Raw genomic sequence first — 27,054 nt, 5'->3', positions numbered from 1 at the left:
CTGAGGGGATAATAAATGCACTAAAAGCACTAAAGCTAAAAATCAGTTTGAGGGGATCACTTTTCTGCTATATAAGCATATACTGTCCACTTTCACTGTCTGTCTCTTTAGTAGTACCTGGCTCTTCGATGTTTGGCTAGCTACACTAAAACAGGAAAATACAACTGTAAGGCGTAATGTTCGGGTTTGCAAAGCACTTTTTGAATGAGGACAGTGTGGAGGAGAGTCTGTTTTTGAGTCAGGCGACAGATGATTCACTGGACGGACAAGCTGGAGTAAGAAACTCAGATTTTTCCTCCTCTGGCTGTACAGAATCGCGCAATCAGCTGATGCGATCGGCACTATTTTATGCAATAAAAGAGTCTCTCTTTTTTCCAAGCACATCCAGACAGTTTACAGCATAACAGATTACTACATGCGAATCACACCACAAGCACAACTACGTTTCTTACCAAAGCACGATTGGGAATCCCATGAACTGCAGGAAAAATGTGTCGATGTGTGTGATGGACAAATATTAGAAGTGAAGAATGTGATATAAACCAGTTTAAAATAAAACTCAAAAAAGAAATTTTAAATAAGTATAAGAATGAAGAAAATGCAATTAACCCAAGACAGCAGTCAAAGTGACGTTTATTTTTTTCTGCAAATTAACAAATCTAAATATAGTTTTAGTTGAACATGAGAAAATATTTTTTTGTGATGTTACGTTCTAAGTTGAAGGCATTGTATACGTTTTTGTTGTTCAAATTTAGATGATGAGGATGTAAACCTGAGGGGGTCGGGCTAAATAAGTATATACTTCTGCCTTTTCAAACAACTGCATGGAAAGATTTTATGAAATGTTGGTGAATGTATATGTTTGAAATAAAAATGAACTGAACTGAACTGGAGAAAAGTGAAGCCCAAACGTTAGTGAGGGGGAGCGTAATTTGGAGATTAGTGCTGTCAGCGTTAACCTCGTTAGAATGACGTTAACACCATAACCGCACTAATGTGGCAAATTGCCGTTAGCCAGTAAGCGCGGATCGCCTTGTGTGTGGGGTTGCACAGCGCTAATGCGTTAACGAACTAACCGTGCTAATGCGTTGATGCCGTGCAGCCCCACGCACGGGGCGACCCGCGCTTACTCGCTAACGGAGATTTGCCGCGTTAATGCGGTTATGGCATTAACGTCATTTTAATGAGATTAACGCTGACAGCACTAGTGGAGATTTAAAAAAATTTTTTCCTATGGACATGCTGATGGACGTTAAGATTTTCAATCGTGTTTTGGTAAAAAACATAGTTATGTTTGTGGTGTGACAAAAAAAACCCAGTTTGGATATGCTTGGGAAAAGAGAATATTATTACATAAAATAGTGCTGATCACACCTTGTGAGAAACTGTTTTAACAGCTGACTGCACAGTTCAGGCCTGGTGAGGAAAAGCAGCACAAAAATTTTACAGTCCTTATTTTTCCCTGGGTTATTGGTTGTGTTACTAGTTAGCTAACATAAACTAATGCAATGTCTGTTGACTCCAACCAACCCGATGATGTAATGTTCTGTAACTGATACAAGATGGCGCTACACATATTCTAAAAACTTGAACTTTAAGCATTTCTTTCTTAAAACCAGCCACACATACAGAGTTACATCTATGTCAGTTTTTGAGAGCAGGGCTACAGGCAGTGTAAATTAGCCTTTATACATGCAGAAGCTGAATTTGTGGAATTAACCCCAAGTTAACAGTCCAAGATGATGGCAGTGAACATCAAACATTAGAAAAACTGTAAAATCTTTAATCTGTGCAGCCAGTGTTGCAGCAGTCGGGTTGTAAAGTGCAAAAAAAGTACTGTATTGTATTGGTAACGATACATGAATGGCTCAACCGTGCTTAGACAAAAAAAGTTTTTCTTTGTGTTTCTGACTTTACTATAAGAATGCACTCAACTCTGGAGTAATGACATTCCCAATATCCATCATTTCAGGTAACTAGAAAACGGCTTGGAAATCCAATACATATTTCACTCAATGGCGTCCAAATACATTTCGAACTTTTATGTTTTTATTCTGGATTTTTGTGTGTCATTCTTTCTCCATTAAAATGAAACTACCATAAACATTTGAGAGTGTTCATTTCTTTATAAGTGAGTAAACTTTACAAATTCAGCAGGGCATCAGATAATTTTTCCCTCACTCTAAAAGAGAAAAGCAGTAACATCTCTAGATTTGTTTAACTAGAAGAACCAGATTTTTTTTGTTTTTCCATTTGTTGAACTATGTAGTGTCACCCATCAGTTTCATAGACTATACAAATACTGGACAGACTGCCATGTGAGTTTAAACAAATGATCATGAATCCTAATGGCTGGTGACCATAGATTCATCCTGAGACTATGAGCCCCTAAATACACTTAAACGTTCTCTCACCTGCGTCTTGCATCTCTTGGTAGTTGTTTTGTGACTATTTGAAGTCTCTTTCGGGTGATGTTATTTGTGGTTGTTTGCTCAATCATCAAAGTGATTATTTTCTTTTGCGCACTCTTTGCAAATTCAGGAAGAATTTATTTAAAATTTTTGTTTTCATTGAACTCCATACTAACCCTAAAAAGTCATACATGATTACCTATGCAAACAGCACTTAAATGTTAAATGGACTGGTACTTATATAGCTCTTTTCTACTCAATATGAGCACTCAAAGGACTTTCTACCACAAGTCTTTTTCACCCAATCACACATTCACACCACTTTTATCTAGTGCTTCTAGATGCATCAGGGGCAACTTGGGGTTGAGTGTCTCGTCCACGGATACTTTGACATGTGGACTGGAGGAGCCAGGGCTCAATCTACCAACCAAATTGGTCGACACCTGCTCTCCTACCTGAACCACAGCGACCTGGCTCTTAAGTTTTAAGGCTCTTAAACAATCTAACAAATATTTAAGTTATATAATTAAATTTTTATTCTGCTTAAAGCTTTGTTGCCCAGGACTTATGAGCTAAAGTTAAATATATGTATCTCTGAACATTTAAATATGTACTTCAAAGGTTGTTTAATCAAATAAAATCAGAAGCTGCACTTCCAGCTAGTTTTTAGGACCACTACTTTAAATCTTATGAGCTTTTACTCATGTGTCTTATTTGAGCTCCTATAATGTTATGTGATTCAATGACTAACACTGTTATTTAAACATTGTCTCATTAGATTGCTTACAATCATTGACAGATATTGACATGTTTCTATGGTGCCAGATTGTTTGTATGGTAATTGCTAATATCAGAAAGATGATTCAGATTTTTTCTAGCAACATTTGTGGTTGCTGAGATTTGGCTTTGTGGGCTAGAGTAGCTCTGAAGGTAGTCTGTATATATGCAATATCCATGCATAGTTAATTAAGATAATTTTTGCAAATAAAATGCATTAATATTCAATATCTCTGTTTAACTATTGGTAACTTTCTGTGGCGTGAAAAATCCCACGTGTCCCTATCAATCCATAGAATTATTCATATTGTGATATGGCCAAAAGAAGGAGAAGCTTGCTGTATTAGTGGATGCAGCTTAGAAAAGAAATAACCCACCATGCAAAGAAGATATATTGGTAATCCAGTTGGTGGTATATAAGACCAGGCTTACATGCACATAGTGAATATTAAATTCATAGAATGGATGGACAGGAGGCATTATTCAATGAAGATGTCTTCAGTGGGACAGGAGTAGCCGACGTGCTCCTTGTAATACTGCTGGAATGCCCTCCTGTTGGGAAAAATAGCACAAAAGATTCCATAACCAAGCAGACCAGGTCACTGGAAATGGTTGATTTACAAGCTACAAGCCAGACTGACTTGTTCTAATGGTCCAGCCAGTGTTATGGCAAAATGTGACCCTATTGTACTTATTTTGTGTACATAAACAAAAATTGTTTTAAAATCAGCTTTAAACCTAATATATTTCAACAGAAGAGTGTTTATGTGTGTGAATGTGCTGCTGAGAATCCTCAAAGGGAACTCATCGAGAAAAAAGCTCTTTGAATGACATGGCAGCTGTTATATTTGAACCCAAAACACGATCCTTTTATAAACCTTTTATTGTCTAATGTTTTTATTTCCTGAACCTAACCAAGTAGTCAAGGCCCGCAGCTTTCTGCATTTAACACAGTTCTGTTGTAGAAATCATTTCGCAGGCCAATTCATGAAAATCGTGCCAGTGAAGACCATTCCCATCAGCCACTAACGCAAGTTAAAACTCTACATGGCAAAGAAATAACGAGACATAAAAGGAATCCAGAAATGCTGCTGTATAGGTATTAATTGGGTATTTAAAATCTCACATCTAGCATGAAAACATTTAGCTTTTAAAACTACAACTGGCCTCCTGGGCTTCCAGCACTTTTGTTGTTGATAAGGTTGTAATGTAACATTGGAAAATATTCCACTGTTCTTTTAATAAAAAAATGTAATTATATTTTTTCTTATTTATCTTTTACACAGCCTAACATCTTTTTTGGAAACAGGTTATATCTCCATGTTGTTTTGTTAAGGATGAAAACAAAACTGTAGCTAATAAAAGCCTCCCAACATCAGCCTTGTTACTTACTGGACACCATAGTGACCATAGTGAATTGTACTTAACCTCGGTGATGTGTTTTTCCCCCCATAAAACAATTAAAAAGACACTACTTTCTCAGAGCTTTCATCTGTCAGAGTTTGAAACCCTGATAGAAATCGTAACACACTATAAACTAGTGTCTACAGAAGTAATAATCCCTCTGCAGCATGTCCATAGATAGGACAGTCATATGCATTGAATCTTAAATATAATTGAATTAAATGCAGAGCAGAACACAGTAGAGTAGGACTTACCCGACAGATTCTGCTAAAGGATGTAAAGTTGTTTGTGACATCAGGACATGACAAGCAAAGCGCTGCTGGTCAGGGTGCTTGGTGATGAAGCCAAAGTACCTGCAGTGCAAATAAAACAATTATTTCCAAAGGTTCAATTGAGCCTGTTGCAGGATGAAAAACAACAGAGCAAGCAGCACACAGGAAAGATTCATGTTCATAAAAGTTAACTAATCTCTCACGAGGTGAGGGAATTGTAATACAAGCCATCTAAAGCATTTGACTCACCTGCTGTATTTTGGATGACAACCACAGAATGAAATATTTTTCAACTGGAAGAAATGGAAGCACTGGTCCCCCTGATAACAACAAAGACAAAGAGCCATGTAAACATGTAATTCTGGAATATTACTCTAAATTAACATCATAGTTAGAAACTTTTGTTAAGCTAGAATTTAAATTAATTCATTACAGTGAATAACATTAGAAAATGTTGTTAAATGGTAACTTACAACTGGAGAAATCAACTACCAGTAGATCTATTGGAACTAAAGTCCCATAGCAAAGTCACCGGGTAGCAGTCAACAATTATATTTAAGATAACTTTATGAGTACATCACTAAGAGTTGATTATCTTCTACCTAGAGGGGCTATGATGCCACTGACAGTTGTTTGCCCACTCCGGGTCGGGGATGAGTTCCTGCCCCAAGTGGAGGAGTTCAAGTATCTCAGGGTCTTGTTCGCGAGTGAAGCGAGAAGGGAGCGGGAGATCAACAGACGGATTGGTGCTGCACCGGTCCGTCGTGCTGAAGAGAGAGCAGAGCGTAAAAGCGAAGCTCTCAATTTACCGGTCGATCTACGTCCCTACCCTCAACTATGGTCACGAGCTGTGGGTAGTGACCGAAAGAACGAGATCGCAGATACAAGCGGCAAAAATGAGCTTGGCCTCTCCCTTAGGGATAGGGTGAGAAGTTCAGCCATCTGGGAGGGGCTCAGAGTAGAGCCGCTGCTCCTCCACATCGAAAGGAGCCAGCTGAGGTGGTTCGGGCATCTGACAAGGATGCCTCCTGGGCGAGGTGTTCCTGGCAGGTCCCACTGGGAGGAGGCCCTGGGGCAGACCCCGGACACGCTGGAGAGATTATATCTCTTGGCTGGCCTGGGAACGCCTGAGGGTGACCCGGGGGCACCGTGACCCGGCCCGGATAAAGCGGAAGAAGATGGATGGATGGATAGTGAATATAACTTCTTAAATTTGAACTTATGCAGGACTTTTCTAACTAAGAATGCAACCACATTCAGCCATTAATACATTGCTTCTATCTGTGCCTTCATTCTGAGCAATTTGAGGATTTGTAGCTTGCCTAATGACACTTTGACAAATGGGCTGGAGGCCTCTGATTAGAAGATGACAAGCTTTAAATCATGAACCATGTGAATATGTTAGGTTATGTTAGGTTGTAAGTACACAAGAAAATGCAATATTTAATATTGGGTTTGTTGTATTTAGAAATTAAACCCATCTCAATGTATTCAATTGACATAGTATCACAGTGTGACCACAATAAGGACCCACCCACAGGGTGTTGCACGTTGAGAGGTGTTTTATTGATAAGGGTTTTTGACAAACTTTGTTCGCGCAGCTTTTTAACTGCCTTTTCCTGAAATAGGAAATATTTCAGCATCCTCCTGAAATAGGGAAGGAATGACCCTGTAATGGAGAACAGCTGTGTGGGTCAACCTCTGACACACCACACCCTGAACTCACTGCTCCACCCCTCCTATGCTAAGCCACAAACCACACACAGAAAACAGAAACAGCATATAAATGTGGATGAAAACAGTTTCTTTTCTGAAGACTAAAACAACAGAAAAAAATATTTTCAATAAAAATGAATAAAAAATAAATAAATAAATAAAGATGGGAATTTTAAAAATTAAAATGGCATATGTGAAATGGTGAACAAAAAATCCCAGGAGGAAAATCCATCCTTGTTTTAATTGTTTATTCAAGTAGAGGTATGAGACCTACGGAGCCCCTCTGATGACATGGTCCAAAAACTAAATAAACCGTGGCCACAAAATACTACTTCGTGCCCTTGAAATAGTATAACGTGCCCACGAATTACGCATTTGTGGCAATGAAATAGATAACGTGCGCACACCATATTGATACAATTCCTGGACAGCTGCGTAGACACATAAGCATAAGAGTAGGCTAAACCTATACACCATGGACAGAGACAGTATGATTGACTTTTATTTTAGGCTGGGAATGAGCTACAAATGCATTTTGAAAAGCCTGGCAATGCAAGGAACCATTATTACGGAGAGACATTTAAACAGGATATTAAGATAAGATAAGATAAGATAAGATAAGATAAGATAAGATAAGATAAGATAAGATAAGATAAGATAAGATAAGATAAGAAAAGATAAGATAAGATAAGATAAGATAAGAAAAGATAAGATAAGATAAGATAACCTTTATTAGTCCCACACGTGGGAAATTTGTTTTGTCACAGCAGGAAGTGGACAGTGCAAAAGTTATGTAGCAAATATTATTATTGAGAGCCCAGTTGCTTTACAGATGTAAGTACGACCTGGATGCCGGGATAGATTTTATTGTCAACCAACTGCAAGGGTCTGGGAAGGATCACGGTTATCGGTCAAGTGTTTCGTGCCCACAAATTAGCATTTCGTGAGCACGTTATACCTATTTCGTGCCCTCAAAATAGTATTTCGTGGCCACAAATAAGTATTTCGTGGGCACGTTATACCCATTTCGTGCCCACGAAGTAGTATTTTGTGGCCACAATTTATTTATTTTTTGGACCATGTCATCAGAGGGGCTCCGTAGAGACCAAATATTAGGATGGAAAATGGAAATACATATAAAGCAAAATGGGAAACGTGAATAGAAAATGCTAAATTAAAGCTGCTGAATAGAAAATGTATAAGAAGAAATACTTTGAGGATCTTCTTAATCCTTGTTCCCAGACTCTTATTTTACGAAAGGCATGTAGAGGAGTCTGGTAGAGGCCAGAGGGGTGGATGAGATTCACCCTGAGTTCCTAAAAACCCTGGATGCTGTAGAGATGTTTTGCTTGACAAGCCTCTGCAATGTTCATTCAAGATGTGGGGTTGTGCCTCTGGATTGGAAGACTGGGTTCATAATTCCCATCATCAAGACGGGGGACTGACGCGTCTATTCCAACTATAGGATTACACCACTCAGCCTCTTTAGGAAGGTCTAAGCTTTCCTGTCTTCCTCCCCTCGACCCCAACAGGTCATGGCAGATGGCTCCCTTCCCTGAGCCTGGATCTGCTGGAGGTTTCTTCCCACTGTTGCCAGTGCTTGTTTATAAGGGGCTGTCTGATTGTTGGGGTTGTCTCTTTATTATTGTAGGATTTTTACCTTAAAATGTAAAGGAACTTTTAATGAATACTGTTGTGATTTGCTAATAAAAAAAACTGAAATTTATTGAATGAGAGGTCCGTTAGTCAAACCTTGGATTCTGGAGAAATAATGCGGATTTCCTTCTCATCATGAAACGCTGCACCAATTCTTTAGCCGTTCAAGGGTGTTCAAGAGCATGTTGGAAAAAAAGTAGAGGCGGCTGCTCGACTTGACTGAGATGGATGCCTTCCTTAAACCACGATCCAAAGCAGGCGAGATTAAGTCACGTACGGTGTCGCGAGATTTAACATTGGTATATTATTGTTTATTATTATTGTTTATTGTACATATTAAACACTATTTGTTTTAATGGTTTTAGCACCATTTTAACAGTAGTCTAATATTCAAATGTGCTCTCTGTTCAAACAAATACTACTTTATTGTAAAATACATACATTTTAAAAATTCCTTCTATAAATCAGAGTTCCATTTTCATTCTGTGAGTAAAGAAAAGTGTGAAGAGAGAGAATAGTGCTGTACCCTGTGAGCGGAGTGGCACCGATCCTGGACACTCATCTTCACCCCTTTCACACTGACTTCCAGCGCACAGGCTGATGGAGGCTGAGCCGCTGACCGCCTGTTGTATGCTACCTGTAACACAAACACACAGTTAGTTAGTAATCATGCCAGGCGAGATTTGCTTTGAGTCTAACAGGACTAATCCCGCATGAATCAAGTATGAAAGTGGCATCGGGAAAATGTTCTTTAACCATCTCTTCAAAAGCTTTTTTCAGAATCAAAATCTTTATTGTCATTATGCCAAAAGCACAATAGAATTATATGCAACCCCATTCAATTTAACTTTTATTTTCTGTACAAAAAAAGAAAGAAAGAGAAACTGTGATAAACAAATAAAAAGTATCAAACAGTATACAGTACTGTGCAAAGGTTTTAGGCAGGTGAGAAAAAAATGCTGTAAACAAAGAATGCTTTCAAAAATGGAAGTGTTAACCATTTATTTTCATCAATCAACAAAATGCAGCAAATGAACAAAAGAGAAATCTTAATCACATCAATATTTGGTGTGACCACCCTTTGCCTTTAAAATAGCATCAGTTTTTGAAGGAACTTGGATGGTAGGTTGTCCCAAACATCTCGGGGAACTAACCACAGATCTTCTGTGGATGTAGGCATCCTCACATCTTCCTGTCTCTTCATGTACAACACTCGATGATGTTGAGATTAGGGCTCTGTGGGGGCCATACCATCACTCCCAGTACTTCTTGTTCTTTGTTACGCTGAAGCTAGTTCTTAATGACTTTGGCTGTATGTTTGGGGTCATTGTCCTGCTGCAGAATGGGGCCAGTAAACAATCATTTATATTTCTGAAAGCATTTTTTGTTTACAGCATTTTTTCACACCTTCCGAAAACTTTTGCACAGTACTGTGAACACACTGACTGAAACTGGACTAAACTTTCAATATATTGAATGAAAGTCAGTAATGAAGACATAATTCTATGGAAAATGCACGTAATGCTGCCCAATGCTCTGTGGGGCTTGGAGGTGCTGCTGCTGTGAGCCCCGGTGTGAATGGACCCAGGGCCCCTGCCCTTGGTGGATTCAGGCGGACGGGCGTGCCCATGGAGGTCAGCGGGGGAGCTGCCCCTAGCCAATCCTTTCATTCCCATGCCCAGTTGCCTCCCCCCTTCCGCTCCATCACACCACCACACATGCAGGGCCTTGAGGTACAGGTGCGTCACTGAGGTGCAGGGGAGGCATTCCTCCTCCGTCCCCTCCTGGCCACCTGTGCCTCAATTTTATTCCACAACTTAGACACTCAAATTATTTACATTGTCACGACACATACGTATAGGCCCTTGGCACTCTGTTTATTCAACCTCACCTCTCAATTTTATGTAGACATTGAGGGTTCTCGGGAGGGGCCGTGCTGACACAAGCTGCTATCTGGTTGTTGACACCATGCCCCTCCCAAGTTTTAAATGAAATTTAGAACAGCACATACCAACACCACATATGAGCTCTCTGGGCAAAACCTGGTCTTGTTAGGAGAGCTGCTCCATCCAAAGTTGGACGGAGCAGCTCTCATTTCTAGTAATGTATTAACCCCCCCCCCCCCCCCCCCCCCCCCCAAAAAAAAAAAAAAATCATGACTGTCCTGAGTTGGAACCAGGAAGCAAAGTTACAGTCTTACACGCCTATCCGCAGTTTTTTTCCTCCTTTTATTCACTCGAGGCCCCGTTCCCTTAGAAACTGTGTCTCCCAAACCACTAAAAAACCAACCAAAAAGTGAGTAAAAAACAATTTAAACATAATAAAACAACGAAAGAACAATATAGTATCCACAACTGCACCATAGAGTAAAGCAGTCAAAAATGGATTATTAAACATTAGGTCTCTTTAACAGGTCCCTGTTACTTCATGAATTAATAACTGATCAACACACTGATTTACTCTGACTTACAGAAACCTGGTTACAGCAGGATGATGTTAGTTGAAATGGATCATTTAACATTTACATTTAACAGTGTTTCCTGAAAACTCTCTTTTGTTGGATCATTTCCTAATAACATTTAACTTACAACAATACCACTGTAACTCCTTTAAAAAAAGCCTCAAATCAGAAGTATTTGACTCCCTTGTATTACTTTCAAATGCGCAAGTTCTGCCATTAATTAATGCTTCAATCTTAAATAGGATTAACCCATCTCTATTAATCGTCTATGTACCACAGGCCTTCAAGCTGCCAGTCGTTAAACTGTTACTTAAAAAGTCATAATTTGACATTGGTTCTAAATTCAGATAAAACTGAAGTTATTATTGTATATTATTGTACTCAGCTCTAAAAATCTTAGAAATATGGTGTCTAACCAGATTCTTACTCTGGATAACATTACCTTGGCCTCCAGTAACACTGTGAGGAACCTTGGAGTCATTTTTGACCAGGATATGTCCTTCAAAGCACATATTAAACAAATATGTAGGACTGCTTTCTTCCATTCCAAATCCAGAATTGAATTTAAAATCTTTCTCATCACATACAAGGTCTTTAATAATCAGGCCCCATCTTATCGGAAAGACCTCATAGTACTGCATCACCCACTTTGCTCTCAGACTGCAGCCCTACTTGTGGTTTCTTGGGTATTTAAAAGTAGAACTGGAGGCAAAGCCTTCGGTTTTCAGTCCCCTCCTTTGGCGAAACAGCTCCCAGTTTGGATTTGGGAGACAGACACTATCTCTACTTTTAAGATTAGGCTTAAAACTTCCCTTTTCTATATCAGTGTGAAGAGCTGCCTTTATCTCATTTGTTTTTTATTTAAAAAAAATATTTTATCTGATTCTTGGGGGATTTTGATAATTTATGTTAATGAATTTGTTTAGTCCATACTTCAGCTGTGAGCTTTAATTTAACAGTTACTTTTTGTACCTTCTGCATTGCAGCACACAGCACATCTTTGCCTGTGTAGATGGGAACCGGAACGGAACCCAGATATTGCACCAGGAACTTCTCAATCCAACCATCTTTTTGAACTGCAAGAAGAAAGAAGAAAACATGCTTTTAATCATCGTTGCAGCTGATGAAATTCTCTTTACACAATCCAGTGTGCTGCAACGCACCTTGCTCAATTTCTTTGGGCACCCTGACAGCATAGAAGGCGGGAAAAATGCCTATAGCCCCAGTCCTCATGTTGTAACCCTGACACCACAGGTCCTTAGACTGGTTCAACATTAAGATAGGGTCATCTGCTTCAAGGTCCAGCTCATCTGCATGACGAGGAACAAACCTAAAACCATAGAGAGAAAAAGTACAGGATTTCAGATTCATGTGACTCTTTGCACATGGCACAGTTAATTTGTGTAAGTTCATGTGTGCTGACCTGTAGACAGCTCTGTGACTCTGTTGCCTCTCCACTCCATCCAGAACACAGGAGAACACACCAAACGAGCCAGCACCTGAACAACACATCACTGGCATTATACTCACAATCAGCTACTTAAAGTTTGTATATTTGCCATCCTCAACATCTAATGGGAAACAAGGAAAGAAAAGAAAAGCAATGAATCAAAATAAAACAAACAAAAAAAAATAAGCATCCACTGACATTTATTTAGAAAAGCTTCATTTTTTATGTAAAATTATGGCTGCCCTGCATCATTTTCTAATAATGTAGTATTGGAAGGCTTAAATTAAACCAAAATACTTCTCAATACTGCAGCAATACTGCAGCATATCATTGCTCTTGCTGCTCCAGTCTTTCTGATGGGTTAAAGACCTTCCCCTAAAGTAACTACTTGTCTTCTGGAGTCTCCTTCTTACTATTCTGGGAAACACAGCAAATCTTTTGGCAATGGCACGTATTGATGTGTGTGAAAAAAAGTTTGGAAATACACACCTGTGGCACTGTTCTGGCTGTCGTTCTTGGCAAACAGGTTGAGGAACTTTCTGCTTATGGGAGCACAAGCTCTTCCACCATTCGACTCTTCTTCCTCTGACGTTGTGGATGATGTTACCTTGGACAGCTTGCAGGATCTTGGCATGACTTCCCTGCTCCTCTTCACCTCCTCCTCCCTCCTCTTCTTCACGTCTTCCTCATTTCTTCTTTTTTCCGCCACTTCCCTCCTCTCTTGGAGCAGTAGAAAAGACAGGTTATACTGAGAGCAGAGAGGAACGAGCAGGTGGTGTAGGTTTGATTTCAACTTCGCCAGTATTCTCTCTTTTTAAATTGTCATAATTTAATCTGGTCAGTGGTGTTACACAAGGTTTTGTACTAAGTTATCTACTTGTTTCTGTAATTCAATAAGAGCATGGCATGCTTTCAATGTTTGTTGATATTCAGAAGATACTTATCTCTGCTCAAAAGTCTTTGCTATTAAAATCGGACATAGGTGCAGTGATTTACTGAAGTGTGTGCAAAAGGTAAAAGAGAGTTTGTATAATTATAACAAGCTTTCAAGTCCGTATTTGATATGACCATCTTTATTCATCAACACAATCTTAACGCTCTTAAGCAAAATCTTCAGAAATAGTTTTCTAGACTTTCCAAAACCCTGTGGACCCACCAGCCCAGGTTCAGTACACACACCTCCTCTTAATCTATCAGATCCGCTGGAGGAATACCGTGACCTACAAGAAATGTTTAGCAAAGACAAGGCTCTATGTCTGCCCCCGCACAGACCCTATGACTGTGCCATCGTCACACATTAAACTCATCAGTTTACCGGCCTCAAACAGTAAGACAGTCATCCTTTCAATTCCTTGCCCTCTGAACTGTCCACCTGAGATGGCCAAACTGCTTGTTGCCCATGTTTTCACGTTACCCGGGATCACAGTACAAGTCGTGGCTGACAAGGGGCGTCAGTTCATCTCCCAAGTCTGGGAGACTTATTGTACCCCTGAGGTACGAGCAATGTTTAAGTTCTGGTTTTCATCCTCAGACAAATTGATAGAGAGAGACTCAACCAGACTCAACCAGCAACTCGAGCCCCAAGATCACCATCTGCTGCAACCAGGTCATCAGCAGCAGCGGCAGTATTTAAGCTCAGACCTTTACTTTCTGCCAGATCACCAGCTACCGTATGGTGGCAAATTGGTCTTCCTGTTTTCCTCCCTATATTTTTTTAAAAGGGAAAAAGTGTTTTAATCCCAGAAGAAATGGGAGTTGCTATTACTCATATATATATATAATGTTATGTGAGATTGTAGGCCTTAGATATACCTTACTACACTTTGTAGCCATAAAATATGCTTATTTCTTTTCTAAAAACAGAAATGTGCAAGGGGCATGTTAAAAATTAGCAGAAGTATTTACCTTTCTTTTTTGCTTCCTCATTTTTCTTCTTCTCCTCCACATACTGTGGGTCTTCATCCTCATTGGCTGACTGATAGACCGTTTCTGCATCACTGTCATCATTGTGCTCGTTGTAACCATTCAAGCAGTACTTGAGGTTCACCAGCTCCAGTTGAGCATGTTCATCCACCACCAGAGTATATTTAACAGAGTCATAATTTAACCCTGTTAAAGTTTCACGGATTGGTACAGTCTGATTAGCCACAGAGGCCATGATATTGTCATCCTTTTCTTTCTTGGGGTCTACCCCTGTTTCAGTGGTACAGTCCGTTTTGCTGTTACCTGTGGGACAGCACGTTAGATCATTCTGTAAGTTTAGGCATGGAGTTGGAACTCCCTCCCCCTCTTCTTCACTGATGTCAGGGTTAGTTCGGTAGGTCAGAGAGGGATGCAGAGGCCCTGATGGGGGTCCTTCTGTGTCTGAGCTAAGGGACATCCTGTTGGACCCTCCCTCACTGCTGGACCGGGAGAGGACAGAGGGGTTGTCCTGGGTCCTGTCATGGTTCTGGTCTAAGAATACAAAACACGGAGCATCACTGTCAAATGTTTCCAGTTTGTAAAATTTTAGATAACACAGATGAACTTCACACATATGGTTATACTCTAAGATCGTTTTATTTTGCAATATTCTTTATAGCTGATATCAAGGGAATTCTAACAATTGGTTAACAAAGGTTCCAGAATACGTTTGCAGGTTTAGGTAATAGAATTTACAATAGTCCCACAGTATACTTGGGTATTTATCAAATCCCAGGGGGATAATTTTCAAACATCAAATATTGTAGTGCACTGCACAAACACGGGGAATTATTTATAGATAGCCCATTTATATCTCTACCTGTAGCTATAAATGGAACATTTGCCTGAGCTCAGTGAGATATGAATGGTGAAAGCTGGCAACTGCTAATACTAAAACAATTCTAATTAGTAAAGTGGGGGTTCAGTCTAATTAATACAGGTGAACCAACCAATGTAAATAAAATTGTGTGGACTATTTGCCTTTAGAAATTTCTAGGAAGCTTTTGAAATGTAGGCTAGCAGGTTGATATTAGCATTCTGGTGCCGCCTCGCACAACACAACTATAGGCTTCCTGTTCACTGCAACAGTTATTAAACCTGCAAATATTTTCTGTGCTCTAAAGTAGTTTTTTATGCAGGGTGAGTTTTTTCAGAATTTTTTCATAGGGGTGACCATTGGGGGCTACATAAGAAACAAAAATAGAGAGGGAAAAAAAAGGAGAAATTTCTAGGAAACTACATTTCTAGTACTGCGCTGGACCTCAGTAGAGCCTATGCTGTACTATAGATTGCATCACAACTATACTTAACTTTATTAAAAGGTGCATTTGTAGGGTTTAAGGGTATACCATGACTATAACATATATTTAATGCAAGATTTTAAATCAAGCGTAACCCTGGATCTCTGATTTTCTTTTAATAGCTTTGGCTCAAAAGCAATATCAGGCACAGAAATCCTTCATTAGTCGACTCTAGTAATGTATTTTTAATTACTTAATATTTTTTAATTGATTTCAGAAATATAAGTAGCTCATTTCAAATGTAATGACTTAAAGAAATTTTAAAAAGATATCTATCTCAACACAGACGTCTCTCTGACTTTAGTTTTCAATGCTAATAATAACATTCCTCCTGATAGTGATGGTCCGTTAAGAGATTTTCTCACTCTCATTTCCAGGCATGTTTCTCTCTTTCTTTCTTTCTGTCACTTTTCTTTTTCTGTTCCTCCAACTTCTTCTCCTTTTACCAACCTGGTCTTCACCCCCTGTCCAATATCCACGCAGACATTAAGGTCAATAATAAAATAAAATCAATGTAAAAATTAATAAAAAGAGGAGCCTGCAGAGAGCATAATGTGTTTCACAGACGAAACCATGATCCTGTTTGCTAAAACTGCCAAACAGGAAATGATTATTAAAAAAAATTGGTGTGAACCTTGGTTCAATACCTTGGTGTGTTGTCTCCAGGTTTCTCTGTACTATGGGTGTGCGCGGCACCACCATAGCAGGCAGATAGACTTCCTTATTAGACAGAGTTTTATTCGACTTTAAGGCGCTTCCTCTGTTGCCTCCTTTAGTGCCTCCTTTTCCTCTCCCATCAGCTGCTCGGCCTTTCAGTCCGTTTTCTTCCCTTGGCCTCTGATGTCCATTCTTGTCTTTTGCTTTTGACTCTTCACACGGTCGTCCTCCTCTTCTATCTATCACTCCATCTTTTCCTCTGAGGTCGCCCAGGCCCCTGTCTCTCATCACTGTTGCTCCTTTTCCTCCCCCTCTTCCTCCTCCACTTCCTGCTCTCCTCTGGTTCCTTAGTGTGCGAGAAGACTGTGTATGCATAGCTCCAGGCATTGATTGTTCCCGTGGTCGAGCTCGTGTGTCTGAGCCAGTGGCAGCAGCCTGACCATTGGCTCTGCTGTTGGATACATTGGCTGTTGGAGGTTTGGGTGCTGGCCGGCGCTGAGTGCTGTGCTGGACTTTGTCCTCAGCTTTTGGTTGGACATCTAGTGGAGCGAGATCCCCTTAATACATACACACAAACAACAAAAGCAGCAGATTATGTATTAGGCAATCAGATATACGGTATACAGAGGGATATTCAAAGTAGCCTATGGTAAGCTGTTAATCCTGTTACAGCAACAGCAGAAGAAAAAGACACACATGATGTTTTCCTGACTGAAGGAGTTGTTGTTCTGTTACGTCATCATTGCTTGCCACACAAATAATTCCACTGTTACATTAGACAAAAGGATGACAGCCGCGGATTCCAAAGAAAAACAAGAAAAAAAAGAACTCAGGAAAACAGAGACTTTAACAGTGCATGAACAGACTTATTATGCCATTAGTTGCTTACTGGTATGCTTGATCTGCAGCTTGAGTCTGACCTTACACAAAATTTTACCTTAACTATCAGTTTTCTACTTTTACTATTTTTTAAAGCTTTTAGACTTCTATATTTAGTGCAAAGCTTTGTACATATTGTAATAATAAAATAAAATTAGTATATAAGAATATATAATTTAGTCCAATTTTTAATTCTAATTGTACTTAGCTTGACTTTGCCTCTAAACAGGAAAATGTGTACAGTCAGGGGTTAAAGTGTGATCTAGCAGGTGGGGGAGCCCTAAAATCAGTTGTAGTGACTCAGTGGGGGGGGGGGGGGGGGGGGGGGGGGGGGGAATCACAGGTGAAGTCACAATAACTGCTATTGAGAGCTCCAATAGATCTTTGTGTGCAGGCTGTGATCAGTTGATTTGGGCGACTGAGGTTCCCTGCTCTTTGTAGATTTGCACAACTGAATTCAACAAGATCTAAGCAGGTGTTCCACGAGTTGTCCTGGCTGATTTCTATCCTCTGCACTGACAGTACACTGTTGATGCTGTCTTTTTTCTAGATCTAAGCATCATTAGCTAAGAGTCATATTCATCTCTGCTAATCTTGATCTAGCAGACCACGAGCACCACAGCCACTGTGCACCAGTCACACACTGTTGTTTACTTCAAATCCATGACAGACTAACCCGTTTATCCTGCACTAACCTGCAATGTATTTTCTTGCAGTCTTTAAATAACACAGTTAGTCTGCCTTAGTTTGTTTAGCAACATGTTTCACCATATGAAAAACAGTGTCACATGTACAGACCCAATATTTGATTTAAACACATGATTACATGCAAGCTTTAAATTTACAGTTTATCAAATCTGGGGATAGTGTCTGGCAGCCTAGGGTGATGTGGGGGAGGGCTATGGTCTGAATCAAACCTGATGAATATGTCTTTGTAGGTTCTCACTCATCCAGGTCATGGTAATCTAAGGAGCTTGGAAAGAAAAGCAACTGGACTTCTTTAATTTTCTTGAAGATGGTTCATCTCTCATCCTAGAAGCTTCTTCAGCCCAGGTATTAAAACCCTAGTGGGATCTGTCCCTTAGCAGGGTCGCTGACCTACTGTTGATCATGAGCCTTTTTGCATGAGCCAAGGTGAGAAAAAGGGTGTTAGTCATTATATGCAGAGGTTTCAGGTGAAACCATTGTGAGACCTTACCACACCCATTGAGATCACCTAACTCAAAATGTTAGTCGGCGATCAGGTGCCTGGGAAGGGATCTCAAAGCTGCATTGTAGGTGGCTGATAGTTGGTTTCATAAACCACCTCCTCTGTTCAAAGATGGCTGTTCACACTGGACATAGATGGCTTCTTTCACTCCTCTTTCAAACCATCTGTCTCCTCTGTCCAAAATGTCAGCATTGGCATCTGTCTCTGATAAACCTGCTATATAAGGGATGACAATGTTGAAGCGCTACCTCGACAGGACAAGACTCAACTTTACATCTCCATCTAAAGGATAAAGGTCACTCTTTTGAGAATGCCAGTCACTTTTCTTTCAAAGCTTCTTTGATAACCTGTTGAAATAATAATCTGTTCACTCCTTACTGCCATTGTCCTGTGTAGTACCCCCATTATTTCTATGACCTAAAACTTTCTTCAGCCCTGTCCAGATCTCCCTATTGTTGTTTTGCTCCAGTTGCTGTTCCAGTTTCCTCCTGTAGCTGTTCTTGTCCTGCCTAATTTGCATTTTAGTTCCTTTTGGATTCGCTCGAGATTGTCTTTGTCCCCTGAGCTAAAAGGCATCTTCTTCTCATTTAACAAGGCTTGTAGCTCAGGGGTCACCTATGGTTTATTGTTGGAAACCCCCCATATTTTCTTGGAGGGTACTGTGCTCTCCACACAGAAAATGATGTAATCTGTGATGCGCTGCGTCAGACCATCAGTGTCTTCCCCATGTGGACTGCAGAGTACATCCCAGTCTGTGGTCTCGAAGCAGCCCCTCAGCCTTTCACAGGCCTCCTCCAACTAGATTTTCACAGACATCAGTGGTTGATTAATCACATGCTAACGGCCAGCTGCTCAATCTCTGGAATTCTCTGTATTAACTGTAAAAAGACAAACTAAGCACGAAACCACCCACAGTCTGCTTCCTGGGTTCGAATTAGATAGCGAATTAGAAAAAAAAGAAATAAAATAAAGTTTGCTGACCTATGCCCTGCCCTAAACCTAGAAATAGCCAAATGAAAGTAAAATATTGCAGTCACCCACTAGTTGTAAAAAGCTATCTGCCCCACGAACTCTATATTAGTTACGGTTTAAGATTTGTATATGAGAGCACTGTGTGATTTATCCTGCTCTGTTCTAAATCATCAAATACACTATTTTGCATTATACTGTAATAATCTGAGGGATCTTAAGAACTACTATAAGTTTGTATTTTGAACCTGTGTTGAGTTTTCGTACCTGTGATATGTGGGGAGGAAGAGTGGGAGTCTTTCCAGCTGGCCTTGCCTAAAGAATTGTTGTTGATGGAGTCCTGAAAAGAAAGTATGAAACAGAGCAGCAATAAGAATAAGACCAACTGATAGGTTTGTAGCTTGAACCCATCCGCTGGAACGTTGAAGGCAATATAATTACACTGCAAAGCAAGACACAAGTAGGCAAGCTTCTTCATGTTTCTCGTGCACGGGAGAGAACCGGACAGGCACCGTTCCTTCGCTTGACCCCAGTTGCTCTCGTCCGTTCTCCCGTACCACTGTTCTTTTATTGAGGTTACATGAATATGCATAAGTTCATTAACATATGACGTCTACATACACACAAAGAGTACCTTGCCTGTGTGTGTGTGTGTGTGTGTGTGTGTGTGTGTGTGGACTGCTGATCAAAGGGTCAAACATCCTTGGTCAGGAAGAGGGTAGCCTCCCCCTCCCCCTAGATGGTTCATCCTAGATAACACGGTGAGGAAGTCCTGCAGTTCATCTAAACAAAGAGCACTTAGACTAGAACAGACGCAACTACGTTAATCCTACCATAAAACAATAAGACACGGTATGACCTCTCATGCTCCCAAAGTGCTGTCTAATACACACAAAGTTTGCAGACTATCAAGGATCAAAACCTCTACCAATCTACAACTAATTACAAAACTCTAAGCATATATAAGTAAATATTTCTAAGCATAAATGACAATCAACAATACAAATCTAACACCAACAACAACAAATGACTGGATTACTAACACAAAAAGTGTGAAATCTTATTTCTATCACATTAGGTACATAACTAGGCCCAAAGTCTCTAATGACAGCAATGCCAGGAAGAGGTAGGAGGACTGATGAGGAAGTGTGTGGCATCATCACAAAAAGGTATGCCAATCCCTCACTGACCAGCCCTCTAAATGACCTCACACTCAAAGGTGCTTCGGATCTGGTCCAGAGGACAGAGCAATGCCAGGTCACCTTGAGAGGGTAATCAGGGTAACCTCTGATCCACACTCCTAACTTGTCTTTATTTTTTATAATATACACCAGAGGTCACCAACAGGTGGACCTGTATTCAGACCCATATGGAGCTGGAGCCACAGCCAAAACAGAAGGTTATTATTTAAAAGCTGACGTGAAGCTTCAATTTTAACTGGTCGTCAATGAATGGTCTAAGTGGACGTGAGTTAAGCAATCCCACAAGACATCACTGAGCTAATCAAGTCTGTGCATTCCAGGCAGTACGCACTGCAAATAACACAGTGGAGTCCCTGGATCAGAGGTCACCAACAGGCAGACTGTGGTCTGGGTCTGGGCAAATGTCACATATGGACTTGGATCTAGAGCCAAAAAGTGAAGGTTATGATTTAAAACCTGACGAGGCGCATCTATTTTAACTGGTGGTGCTTTTGTAGTCTTTATGGTAGGGGTTTAGTGGATAAGGGAATGCACAGACCAACTGGATGTGAGTTAAGCAAGCCCTCAAGACACCACTAAGCCAATCAATGCAGACAGATGATAGGCAAGTTACACATGAAAAAATGGTAGAAAAGTAAAAGAAAGATAGTGATACATGTAGAAAAAAGGGAGAGATACAGATGACTCCACCAGAGAAAGCTGAGAAAAAGACAGGTAAGATGGAGAAAGTGAGAATAAAATAAGGAAAAAATTGTTTAAAAACTCTTTTTTTTTAAAAAAAAAAGTGGAAAGCAAAAATGCATGAGTAAGTGCTGGGCCTTTCCAGATGCATTTGGTTTATCTCCAAGCAGACGTGGCCCTGAAAGAACAGATTCTTCCACTTCCTGGCCTCAAATGGTCCCTGGGACAGATTTCTTAGGTCTGATCTTGACATTGTTTGGGTCCACACACAACTGTGAGGCCCAATGAACAAAATCAAAACTAAATAATGTTCAAGGATCAACAATGAGCACCTCTATATGTCTATGAAAATGACCGTGACTCAATTTAAACCCAGGTACAAAATCCTGGCAGTACAAGATACAACTACTAAATTTTCAAACTGAACAAAAAAGTAGGGGGGTTCAACATAAGAGGGGAAAAAAGTGAGACCTCGATGACTTGGAAACATGAAGATGAGAAAGAGGATTAACAGATTTTCTGACAAAGGGCTGAATAAGACGGAGACAATATATATACTGAAAGGTGACAAGGGAAGTGGAAACGCATGAGAACACAGCAGAAATAAATTAGACATGACATGACAGGGGAGGCAAAACCAAACACACTGAACACAGGACGAGAAACTGTCAAAAATAAGACAGGAAACACATTGAGAAACAAACGAAAACACAGGGAAGAAACAGACATGTGAACAAGACAGACTCAGGCGACAAAACACAGCGACATGACTAAGAAACACAGAGGACGAGGGCAAAGGCACAAAGGGTGCCTAATAGACAACCAGAAAGTACAATAAACTCAGAGAGATGAAAAGGACTAACCTCAAGTGTAAATTGTATGAAACTTAAATCATTACAATATAAAGAAAGAATTAAATTCTAAATAAACTGAAAAGGCTGGGACAAAGACCCAGAACCCTGACATTTGCACATGTAATATATTCTGTCCATAGAGAATCTATATCATTCATATTTAATATAGTTGGGACAAGAGGTGTTTTTTATTCTTGTGCATTTGTTGTGCAGAATATACTCAGAGAATGTTCTCAGCACATTAATAACAAAACAGCACAAAACGGCTTTAGAGACTCAAGATTTTGCTGTTTCAAAGATTTTGCTGTTTCAGACTGAGGAGCTTACAAACCTACACTGGAAACCCTTTATCAATAACAAATACAAAGTCTAGTGAAGAATATACTTTAAGGGCATTGTACCAGACTACAATATACATTATATAATGTTATTTTCATGTATAGCATTGAAATACACTACCCTGTCAGTGAGGTACCAAACAAAAAGAGATACAAAACAACCACAATCATGTAAGATAATGACAGACACTGAAAATAACTCCCAAAATAGAAAAAAATGACCATGGATATTAAAAGACAACCACAGACACTCAATAACCACTAAGTGACACAAAGTGACACAAATGACCCTAACATTAACAATGTTAATCCATAACATTTTCTGTCTTTGTCATCATGTCACCTCCTGATGACGCAAACAGAACCACATCATCTGCAAAGAGCAGAGAGACACTTCTGACTAAGGGCGTCCACCCAGACATCCCCTCCTCTGTCATGATTTGATAACCTGCAGAATACTGCAGATGAACAAACATAGAATCATGTATGCAAACATGTATGGACATTCCTTTCTACAGCTATGTGCAAACATGCAGTAATGGAAAGGAGAATGTGTATTTGGCAGCTCAAATGTTTATGTTTTGTTTTTGATCAATAGCATCGATCTACAGCAGAGATATAGAAAAAATATAACGGGATCCAGTTAGAGAAAATTTCTTGAAGCAAAGGTCTGGAAAATCATAACATGTAGAAACTGCACCATCAAATATTTCTACATTTTGCAGGCCAAGCAAAGTGTGGCTCTGTCAGTGGCTGATGCAAAAACTGGTTGTGGGAGGAGTTCAGTGAGACCATGGAAAAATAGTTTTGGTCAGCCTCAAAGCAATTCTGGCAAACCATCAGGTGACTGGAGGAGGAAGCAGTGCTCCACTCACACTGCACACAGCCGTAGTGGGACTCTGCTGACCTCAACTGAGACTATAGTCAGGCAGTGGAAGGAACAGCTTCCCAGATCTCTTAAATCCCTCAGTCACATCTTCTGTGATAGAGGCAAACTCTGGGGGTGAGAGGAATGACTGTTCTACCACTAGCTGTTAGGTCACTCATTTACTTAGACAACTGCTCAGCTGCAGGGCCCCTAGAGTAGATGAGATTCGCAGAGCGTTCTTGGAGTTCCTGGATATTGTAGGGCTGTCCTGGCTGACACATCTCTGCAACATTGTGTGGAGGTCTGGGGAAGTGCCTCTGGACTGGCAGACTGGGATGGTGGTTCTTTGTGGTTCACTGGGAAATTTTATAGTGGTGTGAAAACAATGTTTGCCCCTTTTCCTGATTTCCCATTTTTTTTGTATGTTTGTCACATTTAAATGTTTCAGATCATGAAAGAAATTTTAAATATTAGACAAAAATGACACAAGTAAACACAAAATGTATTTTTAAAATGAAGGTGTTTGTGATTAAGGGGTAAAAAAATCCAAACCTACATGGCTTTGTGTGAAAAAGGGATTGCCCCCTAAACGTAATAACTGGTTGGACAACCCTTAGTGGCAACAACTGCAATCAAGCATTTGCAAAAACTAGCAATCAGTCTTTTACCGGACTGTGGAGGAATTTTAACCCATGTGTCTTTGCAGAATTGTTGTAATTCAGCCACACCGGAGGGTTTTCGAGTATGAACTTGCCTATTTAAGGTCATCCCACAGCATCTCAATCGGATTCAGGTCAGAACTTTGGCTAGGCAACTCCAAAGTCTTCATTTTGTTTGTCTTAAGCCATTCAGAGTTTGACTTTCTGGTGTGTTTTGGATCATTGTCCTGCTGCAGGACCCAAGTGCGCTTCAGCTTGAGGCCAAGAACAGATGGCCGGACATTCTTCTTCAGGATGTTTTGGCAGACAGCAGAATTCCTGGTTCCATTTACCACAGCAGGTCTTCCAGGTCATGAGGCAGCAAAACAGCCCCAGACCATCACACTACCACCATATTTTACTGTTGGTATCATGTTCCTTTTCTGAAATGCTATGTTATTTGTATGGCAGATGTAATGGGACACACACCTTCCAAAACATTTTTCACACATATAGGTTTGGATTTTTTTTCCCCTTAATAGCGAAGACCTTCATTTAGAAACTGCATTTTTTGTTTGCTTGTGTTATCTTTGTCTAATATTTAAATTTGTTTAATGCTCCAAAACATTTGAGTGTGACAAACACACACAAAAATTGGAAATCGGGAAGGGGGGCAAACACTTTGTCACAGCACTCTAGGCAAGGGTACTATAGAGGAGGGTCCTTTTTTTTAGTTGAACCTTAGATTCAGGATGAACAATGCAGTTTTCATCCTGGTCGTGGAGCACTGGACGAGGCAATTCAGTCCCTGTATAATCATAACGAGAGGTTTGGTCCTAATGCTGGCAGCATGTTGAACTTCTTTCAGATGGCTGTTGGACTCCACCAGGGCTGCCCTTTTCACTAATTCTTTTTACAGTTTTTATATACAGAATTTCTAGAACTTGTCTTGCCTGTCCTACCCCTTCATACCACCATTCACTGAGCGTAACTCCAGATTGCAACAGAGTTCAGTTCCTCTCAGCAAGACTGGTTCCAGAGCTTATGCCATGCATTGAGGTAAATCCTATTTTATCTAGTCCATCTCCTCAACGTCAGGCACTAGCTGGGGCTTCTTTTCCACCAAAGAGCTGATGTTTCATGTACCAAGAGCTAGTTTTAGTAGTCAGGAATTGGACTGCCAGGGCCTCCATTTTTGACTGCTGACATACTCACTGGCACTGGACACTTATGGCACATTCTGTGGGTGGTGAGCCCACAGGAGATGTAAAAAATAATGTAAAATGTAAAAATGTATTAGTTGAACACACAAAAACCATACTAGTTAAATGTTAGGTGGTTTTAGCTTGATTTAGCTTTTAACTGTTTTATTTTACAATTTGAAACCTTACAAATAGACAAGCTGTCTGAAAGTTAGTGTTTACAAGCAAAATATACTTATCTATAGTTTAATAACTTCTGAAAGCATGCAATTTAAAGGCAACATAAGCACATAAGAATTACTTTATACCAATTTATTAAATACTTTCCACCAGACCATTTCAGATTTACCTGAGAAGGTAAAGGTATGTTTTTCAAAAGGAATTGTGTAAAATCTCAGGTCACTACTGTAAAGAGTTTGCTCAGAAAAACAGAAGGAGAGTGAGAAAGCAGCCCCTGTAAATTTACTTGATTGTACATGACATTAAATATGTATAATTTAAATAACCTATATGAATGTGTTGACTCATAAGTAACTCAACAAAGCTAAGGAAGATGCAATGACAGAAAGAAGGGATAACACTGAAGGGGTGTTAGCTACCATCCTATAGACTAGATTATTCTGGTGTAATTTTAATCAAATGTCCAGAAGTTAGTTAAGGTATTCGAGGTTGGCAAGGCAGTGCAGTATACCTATATTAAGTATATATTTAATAGGATGGTAAAAAACAACAACAAAAAAACTGCTTTTCCAAGTGTCCTTGAGCAAATCCCCCAGCTAACCCAACCCCTAGCCGTTCAGCTGCCATGATACAGACTGATTTATCAGGACCGCCTCTCTAAATAAAAGCATGTGTGGAGAATTTGTGAAAAAAACAATAACAATCAATAAACAGGAATCTACAGCATTTGACTATGTGCCAGCACACGCATAAACACAAAATATACACAGATACACAACAAGCCACTGCTGTCTCATCCTCAGGACTGGATCCTCCCCGGAAATGCACAGAAATACGGTTATTCAGCTGGATGCTCAGATGTCTCATTCCAAATACACAATCCAACCATGACACACACTTTCCACAGCACCCCACAGCTCCTTTTAAAAACAGGCCTCCTACCTGGGTGCCGGCTTGTGGCAGCTGTGGGAACAGGGCCAAGGTAGTTGGTCTCTTTGGTCGATATTTGTCCATGACAGCATAGACGGATCCCCCCTTGACAAATGACAGCTTCCTTTCTCCCTCCCTCCCCCTCCTCTTCTCTTTTATTAAGCCAATGTTCGCACTGCTGCTCAGACAGACCCCCCACCCCCCACCCCCACCCCACCCTCCAACCACCTCTACCTCCCTCTCTTTCCGTTATTTTCCTTTTGTCTTCTCAGCATCGATCAGCGCTGAGCTCAGCCTCAGGGCACATCTCTTTCAGTCCTTTCTTGCGTTATCATTCGGCATCCACAGCGTCAGACTACCATAATCATCATCATCATCATCACCACAGTTATCTTCCTGATGATGTGGAAATGGAGACGAGAGGAGACAGAAGGAGAAAGAGAAGTGGGTGGTGTTGGGTAGTGATGGAGTGAATGAGGGCTGAAAGAGGAGGAGGAAAAGAACAGAGATGCAGGGAGGAGGGGGAGTTCTGTACCAGCCAATCAGGGAAAAGCATGACATCATCAACTGATCTGCCTGTGGTGCTTTCTGATTTGAGGCTAATAAACATTGTGATGTTGTGGGCATGCATATGTGCTTGTGACCCAGTAAAATAAGATTAGACAGTAATATGAAAATTCAAACAAAGGAAATAGCCCAGTGAGCAAACCAGACAGTCGGCCTACAACACAGCTGAAGAAAAGATCAGCCAGTAAACTGAGAACCAGTTAGTGAAACACACAGATTTTAAAAATAAATAAATAAATAAAACAACAGTCCACAAATCAGTTAGTTATTCAGTGAACATCACGAACAAGCCTTTTCACATGATTCACAGTAGTCAGTGACTAAAACCAAGGCCAGAGGAGGGAGCATGTAAATAACAGTATACAGATCATTAATTTCATTATAAAACACTTGGAAAGTCATCTCCATAACTACTTTTTGGTGATTTTACCATAATCCACATCAACCCCATATACTGATCCAAAAAAAC

At 40.1% G+C, this 27,054-nt stretch overlaps 1 protein-coding gene across 2 annotated transcripts; it reads right to left on the bottom strand.

The window, feature by feature from the left end:
* Nucleotides 1-1,143: 1,143 nt before the first annotated feature.
* On the bottom strand, nt 1,144-26,146 carry LOC147325313 (C-Jun-amino-terminal kinase-interacting protein 1-like). Of its 2 annotated transcripts, XM_086299767.1 has the most exons (12): nt 26,031-26,146; nt 19,393-19,465; nt 16,058-16,624; nt 14,053-14,601; nt 12,637-12,867; nt 12,121-12,196; nt 11,861-12,027; nt 11,670-11,773; nt 8,763-8,873; nt 5,114-5,184; nt 4,847-4,945; nt 1,144-3,740 (listed from the first exon to the last, which is right to left on the bottom strand). In XM_086299767.1, exons 1-12 carry the CDS (start codon nt 26,100-26,102, stop codon nt 3,668-3,670), a joined length of 2,193 nt encoding a protein of 730 aa, XP_086155893.1. In that variant the 5' UTR covers nt 26,103-26,146; the 3' UTR covers nt 1,144-3,667. The 2 variants fall into 2 exon arrangements, with proteins under 2 accessions (XP_086155893.1, XP_086155892.1); XM_086299766.1 differs by lacking the exon at nt 26,031-26,146 and having other exon boundaries at nt 19,393-20,139.
* Between the last annotated feature and the right edge of the window lie 908 nt (nt 26,147-27,054).

The sequence above is a fragment of the Aulonocara sp. 'chitande type north' Nkhata Bay genome, linkage group LG7 (genome assembly GCF_057382095.1).
Source record: "Aulonocara sp. 'chitande type north' Nkhata Bay isolate Kocher_YH1m ecotype deep benthic linkage group LG7, A_spYH_male_GT1.1, whole genome shotgun sequence".
Lineage (NCBI taxonomy): Eukaryota > Metazoa > Chordata > Actinopteri > Cichliformes > Cichlidae > Aulonocara > Aulonocara sp. 'chitande type north' Nkhata Bay.
The sequence above is the reverse complement of the archived record's forward strand: the minus strand, read 5'-3'. Positions and strand labels throughout refer to the sequence as shown.